The sequence below is a fragment of the Vipera ursinii genome, assembly GCF_947247035.1.
Source record: "Vipera ursinii genome assembly, chromosome: 1".
Taxonomy (NCBI): Eukaryota; Metazoa; Chordata; class Lepidosauria; order Squamata; family Viperidae; genus Vipera; species Vipera ursinii.
This window is the reverse complement of record NC_139512.1, coordinates 158,633,534-158,651,284: the sequence shown is the minus strand read 5'-3', so window position 1 is coordinate 158,651,284 and position 17,751 is coordinate 158,633,534. Positions and strand designations below refer to the sequence as shown.

General features: G+C 40.6%; 1 protein-coding gene across 3 annotated transcripts; it reads right to left on the bottom strand.

Moving 5' to 3' along the window:
* Window positions 1–1,167: 1,167 nt before the first annotated feature.
* CDCA7 (cell division cycle associated 7) lies at window positions 1,168–16,314 on the bottom strand. 3 transcript variants are annotated; one of them, XM_083348103.1, is made up of 10 exons: window positions 15,826–16,314; window positions 11,815–11,937; window positions 11,295–11,405; window positions 9,320–9,562; window positions 8,764–8,841; window positions 7,439–7,627; window positions 6,783–6,923; window positions 3,882–4,031; window positions 3,234–3,370; window positions 1,168–3,100 (listed from the first exon to the last, which is right to left on the bottom strand). In XM_083348103.1, the coding sequence occupies exons 1-10, from the start codon at window positions 15,844–15,846 to the stop codon at window positions 3,070–3,072; spliced, it is 1,224 nt and encodes a 407-aa protein (XP_083204229.1). In that variant the 5' UTR covers window positions 15,847–16,314; the 3' UTR covers window positions 1,168–3,069. The 3 variants fall into 3 exon arrangements, with proteins under 3 accessions (XP_083204229.1, XP_083204228.1, XP_083204230.1); XM_083348102.1 differs by lacking the exon at window positions 15,826–16,314 and adding an exon at window positions 15,564–15,618; XM_083348104.1 differs by lacking the exon at window positions 15,826–16,314 and adding an exon at window positions 15,554–15,614.
* Window positions 16,315–17,751: the final 1,437 nt, after the last annotated feature.

Below are 17,751 nucleotides of genomic sequence, written 5' to 3'. Positions count from 1 at the left end.
TATGTACATATGTATGTATGTATGTATGTATATGGGACGCGGTGGCTCACTGGGTTAGGACGCTGAGCTTGTCGATCAGAAGGTCAGCAGTTTGGCGGGTCGAATCCTGAGTGCCGCATAACAGAGTGAGCGCGTTACTTGTCCCAGCTTCTGCCAACCTAGCAGTTCGAAAGCACGTAAAAATGCAAGTAGAAAAATAGGGAACACTACGGTGGGAAGGTAACAGCGTTCCGTGCACCTTTGGCATCCAGTCATGCCAGCCACATAACCACGGAGACGTCCTCGGACAAGCGCTGGCTCTTCGGCTTTGAAACGGAGATGAGCACCAGCCCCTAGTCGGAAACGAATAGCACGCATGTGCGGGGGAACCTTTATATATATATACATATATACACACACACACACACACACACACACACACATATATATATATATATATATATATATATATATATATGTGTGTGTGTGTGTGTGTGTGTGTGTGTGTGTATATATATATATATATATATAATATATATGTGTATATATATATATATATATATATATATATATATATATATAAAGTTTGCATTCTGATCTGGATTTTTATATATATAGCTGTTTCTCAAGAAAGCTTATGTCTTAGTAAATGTTTTAATCTGACGAGGTGGTAAACTCAGGTGGACTCTTGAGTGTTGGCTACTGTAGACTAACATAACTCCCTCCCCCTTTCGGTAGTTTAGAACAGCTGGCCTGCAGGTTGGACGCATCACAAAGAAACCACGCCCACCCCATTGCCGGCAATGGGGAAAAAGCTCCGATACGTTGCACAATGTCACTTGACGTCGCGAGTTTGACATGTCTGGATTAGATTTAACTGTGGTCATACTCTGGATGGGGAAGATCACCTGCAGAACACTACAAGACAAAGATCATAGCTGAGATTAAAGGCAACTTTGCTGCTTAAAGGATGGGGCAAGGGAGGGAAAGAATATTTACTTTAAATCTATTTCTGTGCTACAATTGTGTTTTTCCCTTGCTGTTAATATCCTGCTCTGATTACAATTAAATATGGAAAATCCAAATACACCTGTCCCTATCTGGAAGCATTTTTCTTATAGCATCGGTGTCATGCACGTTTTATCCTGTATACAAAATACCGGCATTCTCTGCTGAAATGAACTGGGACTTTGGCACACACAGAAGCACAGAAACATGGCCTATTCAGCCCACTGCTAAGCAAACTTTAATATCAAAATTACATCTCATACATAAAAGCATCAGGTTACAGTATTGTTCAAACTACTCTAGGGAGAAGACTTGAGTAGTGTTACTGTCTGCAGAAAATAACAGCCACGTATGTGTCTAAGCATTAACACTTGTTCATCAAATACAAAAAAAAAAAAACAGAACAATTTTAGAGGCAAAGCAAAACAACCGATGATTCTTCCCTGAAATGTACACTATGGAAATTAAACCCAAACTCTTTGTAGGAGAGATGATACTTATTTAAGATTTTATATTGTATTGAATTGCTTACAAATGGTACCAAGTATGAGTAATATATATGGGAAAGTGGCAAAAGCGATTCCTTCTTAAAAGGGCCTCAGCCACTCAAGAGATCTGTTCACTTCCCCTCTTGCAGTTTATTCAAAACTGATGAATTTTATATCCAATGAATTTTGGATGAGTAGTCTTTTATCCAGTTAGCACAGCATTGAAGCAGATACACTAAGCAGTTAGTAAATGAAAGCTACAACCTCCACCTGTGATTGATGCACAAGCTCTATGCCTTATTAACCAACACAGTTTGAAATATCACCAATTAGGATCCTCTCTACATTACAATTCATGAAACTGTATTGTTCATGGTCACTTCTTTAGACAAGCACAGTTTATATCAAATTGCCACCTGAAACCCTTACATTTACAATCCAATATGCAAATGATGCAAGACTGGCTCCAGCATAAACTATGATGAAAGACTTGTGAATCTCTTATCTATGATACACAATTTTTGAGAAATTGTAATGCATGATGTTTTAGGCATTAGGCGAGTGAAATTATTTGGTCAACAACACAATAATACAATACAATAATACAACTGAACTGGTCTGCAAAAATCTGGATTAACTGCAAAGAGAGTTTTCTTTAACAACTGGTTTCCAGCTGATGATTTTTGCAACAACAATGGAACTGCTTTCCCAAACTCTAATGGTCCCCTTTAAATATCCCTTACCAAGATCTTTAGCTTTAGGATCAAACAGTTCACTAATTTTTCGTAAGTCTGAATCTTCTCAAGTCCCTTTTTAGTCAAGCTTTCATCGTAAGTACTATTTTAAACACAACAAAACATGCTCCTAAGCTTGATTGGTCAAGTACACTTTACACTTATTGATTTAAACCATTTCAATTACTATCAAAATTTTGAACCGAGGTATTGAGTTATCACTGCTTATTTAAAAAAAAAGTTATCACAAATTTAAGTTGCTTTGCAATTAGATAATCACTGCTATTTACAATAGCTTTAAAAGCTAGCATTTGATTCATTACTGAATCTACTATACAGGACAACTGCAAATGTAGATACAATGAAGGCCACCCCCCCCAAGACTTTCTTTCCAACAAAGGGGAAACAAAAATTGGACTCAGCTAACACTAACAATAGTTAGGATAATGTGACAGCGGCAGTTTCAACATGAACATAAACTCAAGAGTTGCATGGGGAAAATACCTATGCAAATTGCCACCAGAAAAATCTCACACAGTGAGATTCAGGAGAACTATAATGGCAAGTACTGCTTTTGGTTGGTTAAAGTCTTTGTATGAAGCCGCTGCTACCCAATGGATTGAATGAGACCTCTACCTGCTCTGTGGTATGCTAATAAGATCTGTAAGCATTCATCATGAAACAGGACTAGAAAGCTTTAACAATATTACAAACCACTATCCTGCAACTTTGAACTTCAGTCAAGTCACAATTTCTGTTCTTTTTTTTTAAAAAAATGCCAACCATTAATAAAAGTGAATTCTCAAATCAGACAATCTAAGCATATGCGCTGAAGATTATTCTGTAATTGCTTCAGAAGTTCATTCTTGCATTTCAAGTTCTTGTTTCAGACTGTAAGGGGGAAAAAAACAAAGTGAAACTAAGGCAACCAACAAGTTACTTAACATTGTTCTAAACATGAAATGACTCTTTGAACTAGATGCCAGTAATTTGTATCTGATTCATGAAGAAAAATGAAATTTACCTTTTCAAGTAAGCATGGACATTATCATACCCATGGTACTTAGCTAAGTAAACCAAGACACCAGTAGCACATCTTCCTTCTCGCTGCCGGCAGAAGCTACAATTGCAGATCCCACGGCAAGGTGGGCAATACCAGTTCTAAAGGGGGAAAAAAGGAGAGTTGAGAATGAACTATAGGTAGCTCCAACTTAATTCTTTTTGCTATTAGGCTATGATGCAGCTAGAACATGATAAACAGATTACATTTTAAATAGAAAATTGAAAAAATACAGATAAACTTCATTTACCAAATGCCTCGTGCAATTAATGGTTCAAAGTTACGACTGCTGAAAAAAAAATCATGACCAAGATGAGCTAGAGCTTAGTGTGCTCACTTATTCTCTTGTAATCCCTTCCTCTCCAATTAAGGTAAATACAAACATTAATTCCATTCTTGCGGAATTATCCCAGTACCAAGATGACTGTTCCAAAGACAGGAGATTGGGGAAAAAGGAAAAACTTAATGGTCATTTGATTTTCCCTTTAGCCTGCATCACTTAGCAACAGAATTGCAAGTCCCAACTGTAGTCGCTAAATGAGGACTACTGTATGTCTACTTTTTTATGAACTTGAGCATGCATTCAAGCAAACATGAAAATAAAATAATTACTGGATCCAACAAGGCAGCCCTGACTTCTTCTCCATAACGATTACGAAGACAAGGCCCACAGAATTGGCCACGTACTCCAAGACACTCTGGGTTCCGGCAATTTGTCTTAGTATCTGTCGTTTTCTGACGACACTGGTGACAGGTAGAACCCTGTTAAAGAGAACAGCAAAGACAAAACATACCAGGTTGATTGTTGCTTTGAAAAGACATTGCACATTTGTCCAGCCTTAAGTATGTTTTGTCATGTGGACCCATTGGTTTAGTTTACACATGCTGTAAGTTATAACGCAGACATGTCAAACACAAGGCCCGTATCAGGCCCGCGAAGTGGTTTCTTGTGGCCCGCTAAGCCACCCTGGAAACAGTGAGGGAACAGCCCCTGCTGCCTTGGCCCCGGCCCAGGCTGGCCAGGAGCTAGTGTACAATTTCATGGTGGTCACCTACGCTGAAATACATTTAGGCTTAGCTCCACAAGGCCATCTGGAAACAGTGAGGGACCGGCCTCTGCCGCGTCGGCACTGCCCTCTGGGTACACCCTGGGGAGGTATCATCCTTTGTGAGGAATGAAGAAATGCACCATCGCCTGGAAGTGGTCAGCACATGGCCCTGCCTACTTCGGGCAGGCTAGCGGCTGGGCAGCGTTGCACTTCTCTTCAGATTCGTGCCACCCGGCTCAGCCTCTCAGCACTGTGAGGAGAGCGCCCCGCTGCCTGCCAAAATCAGGTAGACTGGGGGCTGGGTTGAATTGCCCAGATAACATCAACTCTCACACTGCTCATGGCATCCCCTCCCCCACAGCCCATATGTGAAGTAGGCAAGGGCCATGTGCTGGCCACTTCCAGGCAATGGTGCATTTCTTCATTCCTTACAAAGGATGACACTTCCCCAGCTGCGTTTCTTGCCTGTTTTATTCTCTCCCTCATCTCAAATATTTTCCCACCACTCTGTTCTTAGGAAGGAAGGGAGGGAGGGAGGGAGGGAGGAAGGAAGGAGTGGGAGGGCCTGAGGGAAGTCCTGCCTTAGTCCTGCCCTAATGTCCTTTCACCATCCCCTTGCCCCTTCCCCCTGGCCTATCCTGGGGGGGGTCTCCCATCCTATTGCTAAGGAAGCTTTGGATACAAAGCCAGGTCTCCTCACATGGAGAGGGAGTGGGCCTCCTTCTTGACGTTGCCCTCATACCCATCATGAACAACCTGGCTAAGGAGACCAAGCACAGCAGCAGCAGCCTTGAGGAGAAGATAAGTGCAACTGGGCGCCCCCTTGGGGAAGTGGGGCTGGGCTTAGTGCCGTGGGTGCTTCAGGGCTGGGCAGGGCTGGGCATTTGACCTCTGTGCCACCATCCAGCCCCCCGCATATCCTGAGTGGAATAGTGAGTCTCCTCCAGTGGACCATGCCTTGGCAGTTGTCCCGGTCCCATTTCCTTCTGCCAGAGACCCTCAGATCTGTCCCACTCCTGCCCAGCCCCCATAGGCACCCTTGACGCAAACGATGTAGAGCTGGCTATACCCACCCAGTAGGCCACACGCATTCCAGCCACACCCACCTGGCCCCTGAGGGCAACGGCAATGCTGATGCGGCCCTCAATGAAATTGAGTTTGACACCCCTGCTATAATGCATATGTTCACACATTTTTTTAATATTTTTAATTTTTTTTACCCCACTTGTATTATTTTTATAAATAACTCAAGGTGGCAAACATACTTAATACTCTTTCCTCTTATTTTCCCCACAACAATCCTGTGAAGTGAGTTGGGCTAAGAGAAAAGGGCAGATCCAAAGTCACCAGCTGGCTTTCATGCCTAAAGTGGGATTAGAACACACAATATGCTTGTTTCTGGCCTGGTTTCTTAACCACTAGACCAGGGGTGTCAAAACTGCCTGCCCGCAGGCCAGACGCGTCATGAAGAAACTACACCCAACCTGTTGCCGGCAATGGGGAAAAAGCTCCGAGACGTCGCACAATGTCACGTGACGTCACGAATTTGACATGTCTGCACTAGACTAAACTGGCTCTCTATACATTGCACCAAGCCAAAACAACCTCCGAATTATGGGAACTGAATACTTCTCTGAAAAACACCCCAGATTTTATATATTTGAAGTTTAATCTAAGTACCAGTTGCTTCAGCCCTTTATTTTATAAATTAATCAAATTTACATAGTGGCAAGCCAAAAGATGCCTTTATATCTAAACTAGGTAAACTAATATTTTTACAATTTATCAATGAAGCCACTACATGTGAACCTCCATTTTACCACTATATATGAACTATCACATTTAATCTGGAAGAGGAAGCAGAAATGTGTTACATTTAAAGTTCTAGCCAACATGTACAGGTAATGGTAGGCAAAAGAAAAGCATTAGACCCAAGACTTCCTTACTCCACTTTTTTTTCCTCTTTGAAAGTTACTTTACTGCTTAAATAGGACTTTTTATTTCCATAGCAACAATATTGAAAAATAGGTTGAAGTGGGAATGTTATTGGCCTGAAGTTACCCAGTGAACTCCCTGATCAAAGAGGAACTTGAAGTTGGATCTCCCCAATTCAAATCTTCGACTATTATTGTCATGCATCAAAGATTTCAGTGAAGTCTACATGAAGTGAGAAAGACCCTCCTCTTTAAAGCACTCTTTGGCTAGGTATCTAAACTCTTGTCTGCTCTGCTTGACCTCGTAACTGCACAGAATCAACTTAAGAAACTTTCTGGTATTGGAGTTTCTGCAATTATGCAGTCAGAGGTAGGACAAAGGATCAAAAATGTCTTTGGCTCTAACACTGGGAACCTCAGGATTAAAATACAACCATCAGAGTATAGGATCAGGCTCCTAGTGAGGGGGGAGAGAATCAAAACAAGAAGGATGCACTTGGACAAAGCAAACCAAAGGGCTGAATGCTTACTGTGGCACGGTTGTAGACTTTTTCTTTCACAGTCTCACAAATGTTATCCAACTCTTCCTTGGTTATTTCTTCCACTGGACGGATGATATGGGGAAGAGTCAAAGCACTAGTGCGCCTTCTCCTGGGGGTGTCCCTTTCATCCTGAATCCAGAAGAAAATGGTAGTGTTGGGTTAAGGCAAATCATTGAAGAGTTCCATAAAGTGCTTCAATATTTACGCAGAGATGCCACTGCATTGCCTAACCAACGCCTTGAATCATATTACTGCATCAAGATGGCTTGTTGGTTTCAGCTCAATTAAGTATATAATTTCTCCATCATTTTCAACTCTGATGCTTTTCTCTGAAATACAGTTTCAATCAGGACAAGCCAGCTTTTCAGGCCAAGGACTGTGCTCAGCCTTATATTTTCGTAGGGCTCTAAAAAAAATATGGCCAGGAACAATGGCAAATCGTACTACTGAATTATCTTGGCAAGCAAGCCAAGAAAAAAGGCCATAACTACAGTTGTCCACCATGTAAAAGATGAAAAGAGCCTACTGGGTTAGCTTAATTATGACTAGATATGTTTATTCCATATGAAAACATTTATCTAAATTCACCTAGGCTATTTAAGGATCAATTTACTTGGTTGCCTGAAATAAAATCACCAACGTACCTCAGAAAAATCATCAGACATTTTCCTTCTCACTAACACATAGGGGTCCTCTTCCTCTTCCTCCATAGACATGGGATTTGGAGGACCTTCAATGAGGGATCTGGATCTTGTGTGAGGCCTAGAACCTCTTTCTGGATTCCTCCTTGGGGCACTTCTGGGAACCAATTTCCTTGGACAACGCTGGGCTTTCTTGAATGAGGATAAAGGTAATGTGGCATTGTCAGACAGGTATGTAACCTTAAATCATTTATAAGCTACAGTGCATTCCCTCAACTTTACGGAGATTTACTCCTCTCCAAATTTAAACTGTAGCAAATTTACTCTTAGATAAAGGCTCATAGGATAGTCACCTGCGGTTCTAATGAATCATAATACAGTCTAGCCAAATTAACAGAAGGGAAACACAGTGCAATTGTTTTCATCTACTCAATACTTTTTTTGATGTAACTACTTCTAGAAGACTGCAACTGTATTTATTGGCCATCCATTCATACACTATAAAAAATAAAAACTATTAAAACTTTAGTATGGATGCTGAACTTGTCGATCAGATGGTCGGCAGTTTGGCGGGTCGAATCCCGAGTAACAGAGTGAGCGCCTGTTACTCGTCCCAGCTTCTGCCAACCTAGCAGTTCGAAAGCACGTAAAAATGCAAGTAGAAAAATAGGGACCACTACGGTGGGAAGGTAACAGCGTTCCGTGCGCCTTTGGCGTCTAGTCATGCCGGCCACATGACCATGGAGACGTCCTCAGACAAAAGCTGACTCTTCGGCTTTGAAATGGAGATGAGCACCAGCCCCTAGAGTTGGAAACGACTAGCACGCATGTGCGGGGGAACCTTTACCTTTATGACCCAGTGAAACCATCAAAATATTAAATCACAATATGACTTTGCAGGAAATGAAAAATATGATAGCACTGACTCTGCTCAGATAGTGCTGGCATGTTTTTCTTACAAGATGTGGGTTGACTGTGAAGCATCCCACCTGCACCTCGCTTAGGGTGGTTTGCTAATCATGGACTTGGTTACGCAAGATCCAGATCTGAACTCTGAGATATAGAAGTGTATGTCTTTATTTAAAAAGATTTTTGATTTATTGGTTTTAGGTTTAAAAAATTCCTGGTATGTCTAACTGAGCACTGAAGTTTTATAGATCAAAAAGTAACTACGACAGATGGCAATTATTTTATAGTACAGCAAAGAACTGGACTTTAATTTATTTGCTCTAAATTCATCCATAAACAGGCTTGAAAAAAAACAGTAATGGAATAGTTTTTAGATAATTATAAAACAAAAGCTAATAAAGTAGATAAGGGTGATTTACCGGAGTAGGAGTTACAAGTGGGCCTCTCTTAGTAAAAATTCCAGACACGCTTTTTAACTCTTCCATTAGCTTTGCAAGCTGTAATGAAGGAAATAAGTAGTGGAATCTCAGAGATTCAGACAGATTGTATATGAAAGAAACTGTGCATTTATTCAGAAATACCACATATACAAAGACTATTTATAGAACTGATCAGATTACTTAAGAAGCATACAAAAAATAAACCTGCAGTGATCAAAACCCTTGGTCATCTCCATGAATATGGAGACAAGTACATAGCAATGATCTACTGGACCTACTATTCTGATTGTTTCAGAATTTTTCACACTTTATTCAAATGGAAAAGACGGACAACATTGAAAGAATGAGATTTGAAATGCCTGCATAATTATAATTTTGAATACTGTTTAAGCTGCCTGAAGTTGATAATTAAGCAACATTTAAAATATTTAGTGAAGCAGTATCAAGAAATTGAATGCGTTTCAACAATGAAACAGAAGCCACAAAATTCTCTATTCAGAAAAAAACGATTCTCGAGGACTTTTTTTATGTTTACCATGGCTTTGTTCTCCTTTATATTTAAAGCTCTTCTCTCCAAGAATTTGGGTCCACTTTCTTCATCAGATTCTGCCTCCGAGTCCAATTTACAAGAAGATTGCGAAGCTGCAACTGTTTCACTCTTTCCCCTCTTAGACCTTCGCGGTGGGAACTTCAGAGCAACTTTAAGGGGGGCAGAACTTTTCTTAGGCCATTTACTTGAACATTTCTCTGCTTCATCTTCAGAATCTGTTCCCAGTTTCTATTAAACAAATTCAAATCATAAAAAAATATAGTAAGCCACCTGTACAGTTAGACAGTCTCAAAACTTCATGAGCTTATTATCACATCAAAGTCTGGGAAACCTGTGGCTCACTCCACATTCTTAAACTACAACTCTTTCTCAATGCTCTTGCTAACCAGAATTGCTGAAAGCTGTAGCTTAACAACATCTATACGGTTACAGGTTCTATATCGGTAATTTAGAGTCACCATTAAGAGCACAGATGTTATAGATTACCTTAGTTAAACCACTCCCTCTTCCTTTTACATTCAGTTGTTGACCTTTGTTCTTGACTTGGAAGAATTAAGAGAAAAAATTACACTGAAAGCTACTGACAACTCGCCACGGCCAACTTGCTGCGGCACAAGAGTTACACTGATATCAAAGAAATGATAGGGTAGAATCATTAAAGAAAGGATTAAAAAAGGAGGGACAAAATGAAATGCGAATGACAAAGCAAGTTGGCCATGGTGAGTTGTCCCGCAGCAAGTTGGCTGTGGCAAGTTGTTCCATTCCGATGTCAGATTATTATGTTGTTCTCCTGCTGCAGGCCCTACTGGAATGCTTAACTACCTTGCACATAAAATAGCACTATTTTTCTAAAACAATATAGTAAGGAGTTTCCTGCCTTACATGGGGCTAAATACATCAAGCAGGTGCTTCTTACAAGGTCTACCAAATTGCCAGGCCCCACTCTTCAAAGCTTTGTCATGCCCAAGAAAATCATTAGGAAGTGTCTTCACAGTTCTACTAAATGTACTGCTGACTGTTAAGTTCTTGTCTAAAAAGATGGAGAAGGGAAAGCCTATAAACACTGAAAAGAGGGGAAACAAGGAAAAAATGACACCTGAAAGAGACCACATAGACCAGGGGTAGGCAACCTTGGCTCTTTTATGACTCATGGACTTCAAATCCCAGAATTCCTGAGTCAGCTAGGCTGACTCAGGAATTCTGGGAGTTGAAGTCCATGAGTCATAAAAGAGCCGAGGTTGCCTACCCCTGACATAGACCAAGGAATACTTAGAGCAACCATTCACATCTGGCCTTAGTCACTGAAGGACATTTAAATGTCTTTCAGCTTTTCAAGTCTGAAGTTATTATTCCAAGCATAGATCCTGGGAAGGGCAAAGTCAGGGTTAAGTTAATCTTAGAAGAGCTTTTCTTTATAGGTATTTTTAGCAGACATTAGAAACTGGGCCTTCTTCATCTTTTCTTCCCATTTTTTCCTGCTATCTTCTGTTAAAAGCCAGCAAGGCACCTCACTACTCACATTTGGAGAGCTTATTAAAATATGTATTTTCCCTAAGGTAATAATTACTTCAGAACGTATATGCTAGTCATGATGTTATTCTACCATTTTATTTTTAATGAGCTTTCTTTTCTAGCTTTGTATTTCATAGCACTTTTTCAATGAAGATACAGCTGATAGGTTTACATTATTTGAGCTTCATTTGCCAGCTTACACATGAGCAAAAGAGCTACTTCATCACTATCAAGATTATCCCTTTTTGATAAAACAATTTACTGCAGTATGGGAAAGAAGCTCCAATCTTACACAAGACTAAGATTCAATCCTCATTTGCAAGACTGATAAATCTCAGTCAAAACAACTATTTCTCAGACTATGGAAGTGGAAGTTGAAGGAACCTGGCCTATTTCCATGTGCAAAATAAGGACAATAGTAATTAGGAACTTCAAATGCTCAACTCACCAGCACATCTTGAATCTCACTTTCTGAAAAACCACAGAAAGATTCTTCATCTGAATCCTCATAAAATATTTTAGCCATTTCTTCTGCAACTTCTGCCTTGAAGGTTGGTTTCTTAAAGAGAATAAGTACACTATGTATTTCTTTCTCTTTTTTTTAATGAGAAGCTATTTTCCATAAGCTGTTCTGAGAGCAAATCACAATGTGCAAGTGCACTACAAGAGAATAGCTTTTGTAACAAAGAAAAAATGGTTCAGGTTTACAAATGGTTTCAGAGCTTTTATGGCAAATCATCAGGCATGTTAGGTTAGGCGACATTTCAAAAGGATAGACTAAGTGGCTAATCTACCTCCAACAATTACCACCTAGGAGCACAAGGGAAGAAGTGAAATGAAATTAGAGTTCACACTGTATATTCGTATAACTGCTGTACAGAAATGTAAGCAAAGCATTTTAATCACAAATGGGGTATTTCTGAACACCACACATACAATTTCTGTTTATTCTTGCACTTTTTACTTACTGTGTTTGCAAAATTATCAGAGCCAAAACTGTCACAGCTATCATCAGAGGATGAAGACGTTTCCATAGGGATTAGCCTAGTATTACGGAATGCTGTGGATTCTCTCTTTCCTGAAAGGTTGCCCTGTAAAATGGACAATGACAACTCAATTAATTACTGTAACTTGTAGGCTGGCCTAATAAAGCTAAGCTATCTAGTTTGGCTACAGACTAGACTGAAGTTCACATTAGTTTTTTTTTTTAAAATGAGACTTCTATCATATTTTGTGCCACTCTGGTAAAACAAGCACAATCTATTAAACAGGGGACAATTTAATAGCAACATTCAGTGCTTTTTTTATAAAAGAAAAAGGTGCCGGAACTCACACATGTCATACAACCCGCCTTGCCTACCCTACAAGGTTCCATCCAAAAAAGGTGCCGGAACTCCGTTCTGAGCGTTCTATGAGAAAAAAAGCCCTGGCAACATTATACACACTTTGGAAGCAATACAACTCTCGAGACACATACTGCCCTTTCATGGGACTTTTACTCATCTACAACATATAGTAAGGGAATAGTTCCAGTTAAAAATTAACATTCTTTTATACCATCAGTTTACAATTAAGACAGCATGGCAAAATTGTTAGCCCTATTTTGGCTATAGACAACTCATAGGGCAGCCATGAATTCTTCATCACCTCAATTCAGCCATTCTTGTGGGTACATTACAAGCATAAATAATTCAGATTTAGCCATGATCTCCCAAAAGCAAAATGCAGCTTGGGATTCCATAATCGTGTATCTAACTTGTTGACTCTTGCCTTTAGTTTAGGATGGCAAACTAAAGATTTGTCAATCAGAAGTAAAATCCCATTATTAAGATGAAATTTAAAAAAATGCCCCATGAGTAGGTAAACTTAAGATACGTTAAAGTCTTTCTGCAAAAAAAAATATCATATAAATCTTCCGCCTTGAATACCTTTTCACCCATATAAAGCTGTTTTATCACTCTTTTCCAACTGCAAATATATAGATTTATTTATTTATTTATTTAATTAGATTTATATACCGCCCTTCTGCCGTAGGACTCAGGGCGGTTCACAAGGTTTTTAAAACAATACAACAAATTACAAAACTTAAAATCAATTAAAAAGATTATATTGACCTTGAAATAAAACCCCAATTAAAATACAATTAAAATCCCAATTAATATTCTCAGTCCAGGCCAGAGAGCTCAAAGAGCCAGGTCTTCAGGTCCCTGTGGAATGAGCGAAGGTCAGGGGCAGTCTTAAGCTCTACAGGCAGCTGGTTCCAAAGAAGCAGCAAGTCCCATTGGATCTTGCTTCTAAAAAAAATATGTACGTAAAGGAGAAATAAAAGTTAACTGGAAGCGTCTGCTGTATTAGATAGCTGTTAAAAATGAAAAGACTTTATAAGTGCAGAATTGTTTTTTCAAAATGGAGCATTTGTTTAATCAGTAAATGTCACAGATATTGTACTGAGCCATTAGGCAATATACTAATATTTGAAAACAGGAGAAAAGTATGGAGGAGGAAGGAAACACTCAGCTTAAAAATGTGGAAACTGTCAAATTGCTAGGACTGGTAGAATCCACAACACATACTTTTAAGGTAACAATAATGCCAAAAAGGTAATGTGGCCACTAAATTAGGTATAATCCTGTCACCACAGCACACCTCCCTGAAAATCTGTCTCATTCTCTGAGTCCTGTGAATAAGTAAGCTGACGATTATGTACAGGGTAACCAGATGAAAAAAGTGCTAATGTATCAGATTAAAACAACAGAGTGCCATTAAATCACGTTTCATGGATGACTTTGAACCAGCAACTCAGGCTAGTCTACTTCAGATTGAATTTGAGAATAAAATCACCAGGTGGTCACCATTTACACAGCCCTGAGAACATGGAAGGGTAAACAAAGCCAAATGGGTTAAGAAAACAATGAATCTAAACACGTTTTCAGAAACAATTAATTCAAACCTGGAGAAGGGTATCTGTTAAGCGTTTATTGCATGTAAAGACAGGCATCATTAATAGGTGTAATCACAATTTGCAGTATTGTACCGTAATGCTACCTATCAGTAATACTATCAATCGGCAGACTAAAAACTACATATTTCTCCGTAATAATAATATTCAAACACATATCGACATATATTTTTTTCCATACTGAACTTCAGGCCTAGGGCATTTCTGCTTCTTTTTCATCCTTGTCTTTTTCCCGCCACCAGAGAATAAAAAAACAAAATACAAAAAAACCATTTATATCCCGCCCTTCTCCGAAGACTCAGGGCGGCTTACAATCTAAGAAGCACAAATCAATGTGCTTTAGCAGTAGCCTTCATTCTATGTATATGCCTGCTTATTAGGGCTTTCGCCCCCCCCACAAGCGGTATTATTACAAAGTCAGCTTATTGCCCCCAACAATCTGGGTTCTACTTCTGGCAAAATTTATGTCCCACAAACATCAATCTGGGATTAAAGAAGGGAACAGAGCATTCCATATTTGAACATCAGCCAACCTATTTGTCTGATTGTTTATCGGATTTCTATCCCAGCTTTCATGTTCTAGGAGCTGGTTAAACCCTCCCGCTGTTCCCTTCCTACAGCGACTCGGGAGGAAATGGGCGAGTCTACCACGCGTTCTTGCGTCCCTTCTCAAAGGAAGGAGGACTCGGGTTTCCCTCCACCCTTTTTTCGCGGCATGCTCAAAGGAAACCCATCAGAGAGGTGGGGTCTTCGGGTTTCTCACACACACACACCTCGGCGCTGAAGCCACCCCATGAACGAAAACTCAACTCGATCGCAAGCCAGAGGAAGGGAAGGAGGGAGGGAAACCAAACTCGAAGAGATCGATAAGCGCGGGATAAGCGAGGACCCACCCCGGCCTCCCCTCCAGCTTCTTTCTGGCTCTCCCCCCACCGAGAGCAAGAGAAAATTGCCCGAGGAGACAAAAAAAAGTTTATTTGCAATGAAGTTTATTTCTTGGGGAGGGGGAGAAGGAAAAAAAAACCAAGTCATATAGAGGAGCAAGTTTTAAGAAAGGGAAAAAAAAACTTGGGGGAGCCTGGCGGTGAAACAAAGGATTACCGCCTAGCTAGCGCACGCCGATCTGGGGAACGAACACACACACACACACAAACACACAAAGACGAGAGATACAGGCAGGAAGCCCCGTGGGTGTGTAAATCGCCCCGAGCTGAGCCTGTTCCCGACTCACTCTCTTACTACAGGATATAAAAACTAAGCCCCCGCCCCCCCCCCCGCGCGCTTTACTCCTTATTTCCAGATTCTAAAAGGAATCGTGGGAAGTCGTTCCTGGAAGGAAGCGTTACTTTTGCCTTTTTTTTTAGAAGTTCCTCCTGGACTTCAGCAGCGCTCCCCTTAAAAAATAAAAAAACCTCTTACTACTTAGGTTAAAAAGCCGCGTGGGGGGGGAACGGGGGGGGGAGAAAGCCCACTTTTACACAGCAGCCCGTTTTCCAAACGCGGCTGACTCTTCCAGGGAATTTTAAACCCAAACCGGTTCGCGTCGTACCCTTTAAAGTTCGCTCCTCGGGAAAAACCGCTCGCTCGGTACAAATGGCGTTGGAAACCGCGCACTAATATGCAGAGCGACGACTGCATTGGCGGCAATTCTTCAAACGCCGTTTGCCGACTTACCGGCTTGAGGCCCAAGGAACGCTAAAAAGCGACAAGGTACCGTATGGCAAAAGCTTACGTTTACTCCCTCACACACACACACACACACACACACACACACCGCCAAATTCGTTCCCGTTGCAACATCTGCGAGGCTTTTCCTCACAGGTCCCGTCATAAATCTAACCTCGCATCTTTGTAAACTCTTAAAGAGAGGAGTTAACTTCACCGCCCGACTTCCCCAGCAACCCGACCTCACGAGTTGACCAGAACTTACTCCGAAGTAAGTAAGTAAGTAAGTAAGTAAGTAAGTAAATAAAATAAAATGTTTACAGGACTAGTCCTAGGCTGCGACCAAGGCGCTCACCTGCAAGCCGAAGGGGTCCATACTAGCTGCAGATTTGCCACGCGTTCTGCACCCGAAGCCTAACCCGGGTCAGCCGAAGGAACCGCACGCCTCAGACTCGCGCCAAAGCTGCTTAGAATTCGCCGGAGGCGGAGATTTTTAGATACGGTTTTTTTTTTCCCGCGAAAGTGCTGTGGTCCTGGAAGGTACGATTCCCCCCCCTTTGCTTTTCGCCGACGTTGCTTTTCGTTACGCCGCCGGATCGTATAAGACACGGTTTTCGAAAAGTCGTGAAGACGATGTGTAGTAAAAGTAGGAGATGTTGTGAAAACTGGCCAGGGCTTTTTTTTTCTTTTTTTCTTTTCAGGTTTAGCATAGGCGTCTATCGTTCTTCAAGGACCTAGATCTGTGGCGCGAAATAGTAACGAAGTATTTGCATAGAAGAAAAGGGAGGGGACACTAGGAAAGAAATGGGGGCACATCACGTCCTAACTTGCCTTGGAAGGAAGTGCTGTGGTTAAGATGCGTTGCTTTTGTGACTAGTGGAAACAAGTTACAAGTTCGCCTCAAAAACACATGCCAGATGTCCTTTGCGCGATTACAAAACATGGAAAGCAATTCTTGGACTGTATATATGGGAATGGCTACTTTTAATGAAGGAACTTTCTTTTATTTGCTTCCAGAAAGAGCTGATTACATTACATTACATTGCAATTAACTTTCTGCAACATTATAAAATGAGCAAATGCTTGTGATTTCCCCCCCCTAAAATGAATATGAAGTTTTCTAAAGAACAACAATCGAGAGTACCTCACAAACCTTTATGACAGGCTTCGGATGTGCCACCTTCAGTAATGTTGAACCAGATTCTGCTCAGTTTAAAAAATACAGCATAAAGAGTATAGTAATGTACTGAAATATATGAAGTATATTTGTACTGAAATATTTTCAGAGTGATAAAACCAGGCCTTTTTTTCTCATAGAACACTCAGAACGGAGTTCCGGCACCTTTTTTGGATAGAACCTTGTAGGGTAGGCAAGGCGGGTTGTATGACGGGTTGTATGACGTGTGAGTTTCGGCACCTTTTTCTTTTACAAAAAAAAAAGCACTGGATAAAACCAATTTAAATGTAGTTCGAGCAGATTGATATATTTGTTTCGTGTTTCCTGTAATGTTTCCTAGGACCAAACTCCACGCGTGTGGCACCCAAATAATTGGTAACATGAACCAAGAATAATCTGGAAAGTAGAGTACTTACAGAGGCCAAAACACAGTATAAGGGGTGTGTAAACTGTAGGTTATTATTCCTTGTGAGCATGCAGCAGACTGGTGTAAAAGAATCTCAATTTTAAATAAGCCTTTAATTACATACTTACCTGCACCATTGGCTTCTCACAGCGCACACAAAAGCAAACAATCTGTTCTCTGGAGACTAGACCACACTTGAGTCTCTTAAATCAGCTTTAGTTCACCAGTGCTTTTCAACTAGCAGAGAAAGGGATTGCCCCTTTGCGCACACATACAAGCAACTATACCTTACAAGTAACTATACCTTTAGATTTTCCAGACAATTTCTCTTCCAGGAATCCTATCAAAATTGTTTGTAGAAGTATACAACCAAGTGCAAATAATTGCTGGAACTGACAATGAACTCCATCTATTTCTATCAAAATGGAGTTAAAATACATCACAGGTATGTCCTACAGAGCCATAAAAAGAAAAACTTTGGGGCCAGACCAGATATGAACTGCATACAAGTTTCTTTCTACTCAGCTGGTACCCAGGGGTACTTCACTGACCACCTGGGCCTGTGCAAAAGAGTTGTGTGCATGATCTGCTCTTTTTCTCCTGATGCAGATAATAATTCCACTTTAATCTGGGCTAGCCAGGCAATTACATGGCTATTAAGCAAAAGTAGCCATGGCAAATAACATCTTGTGGATTTT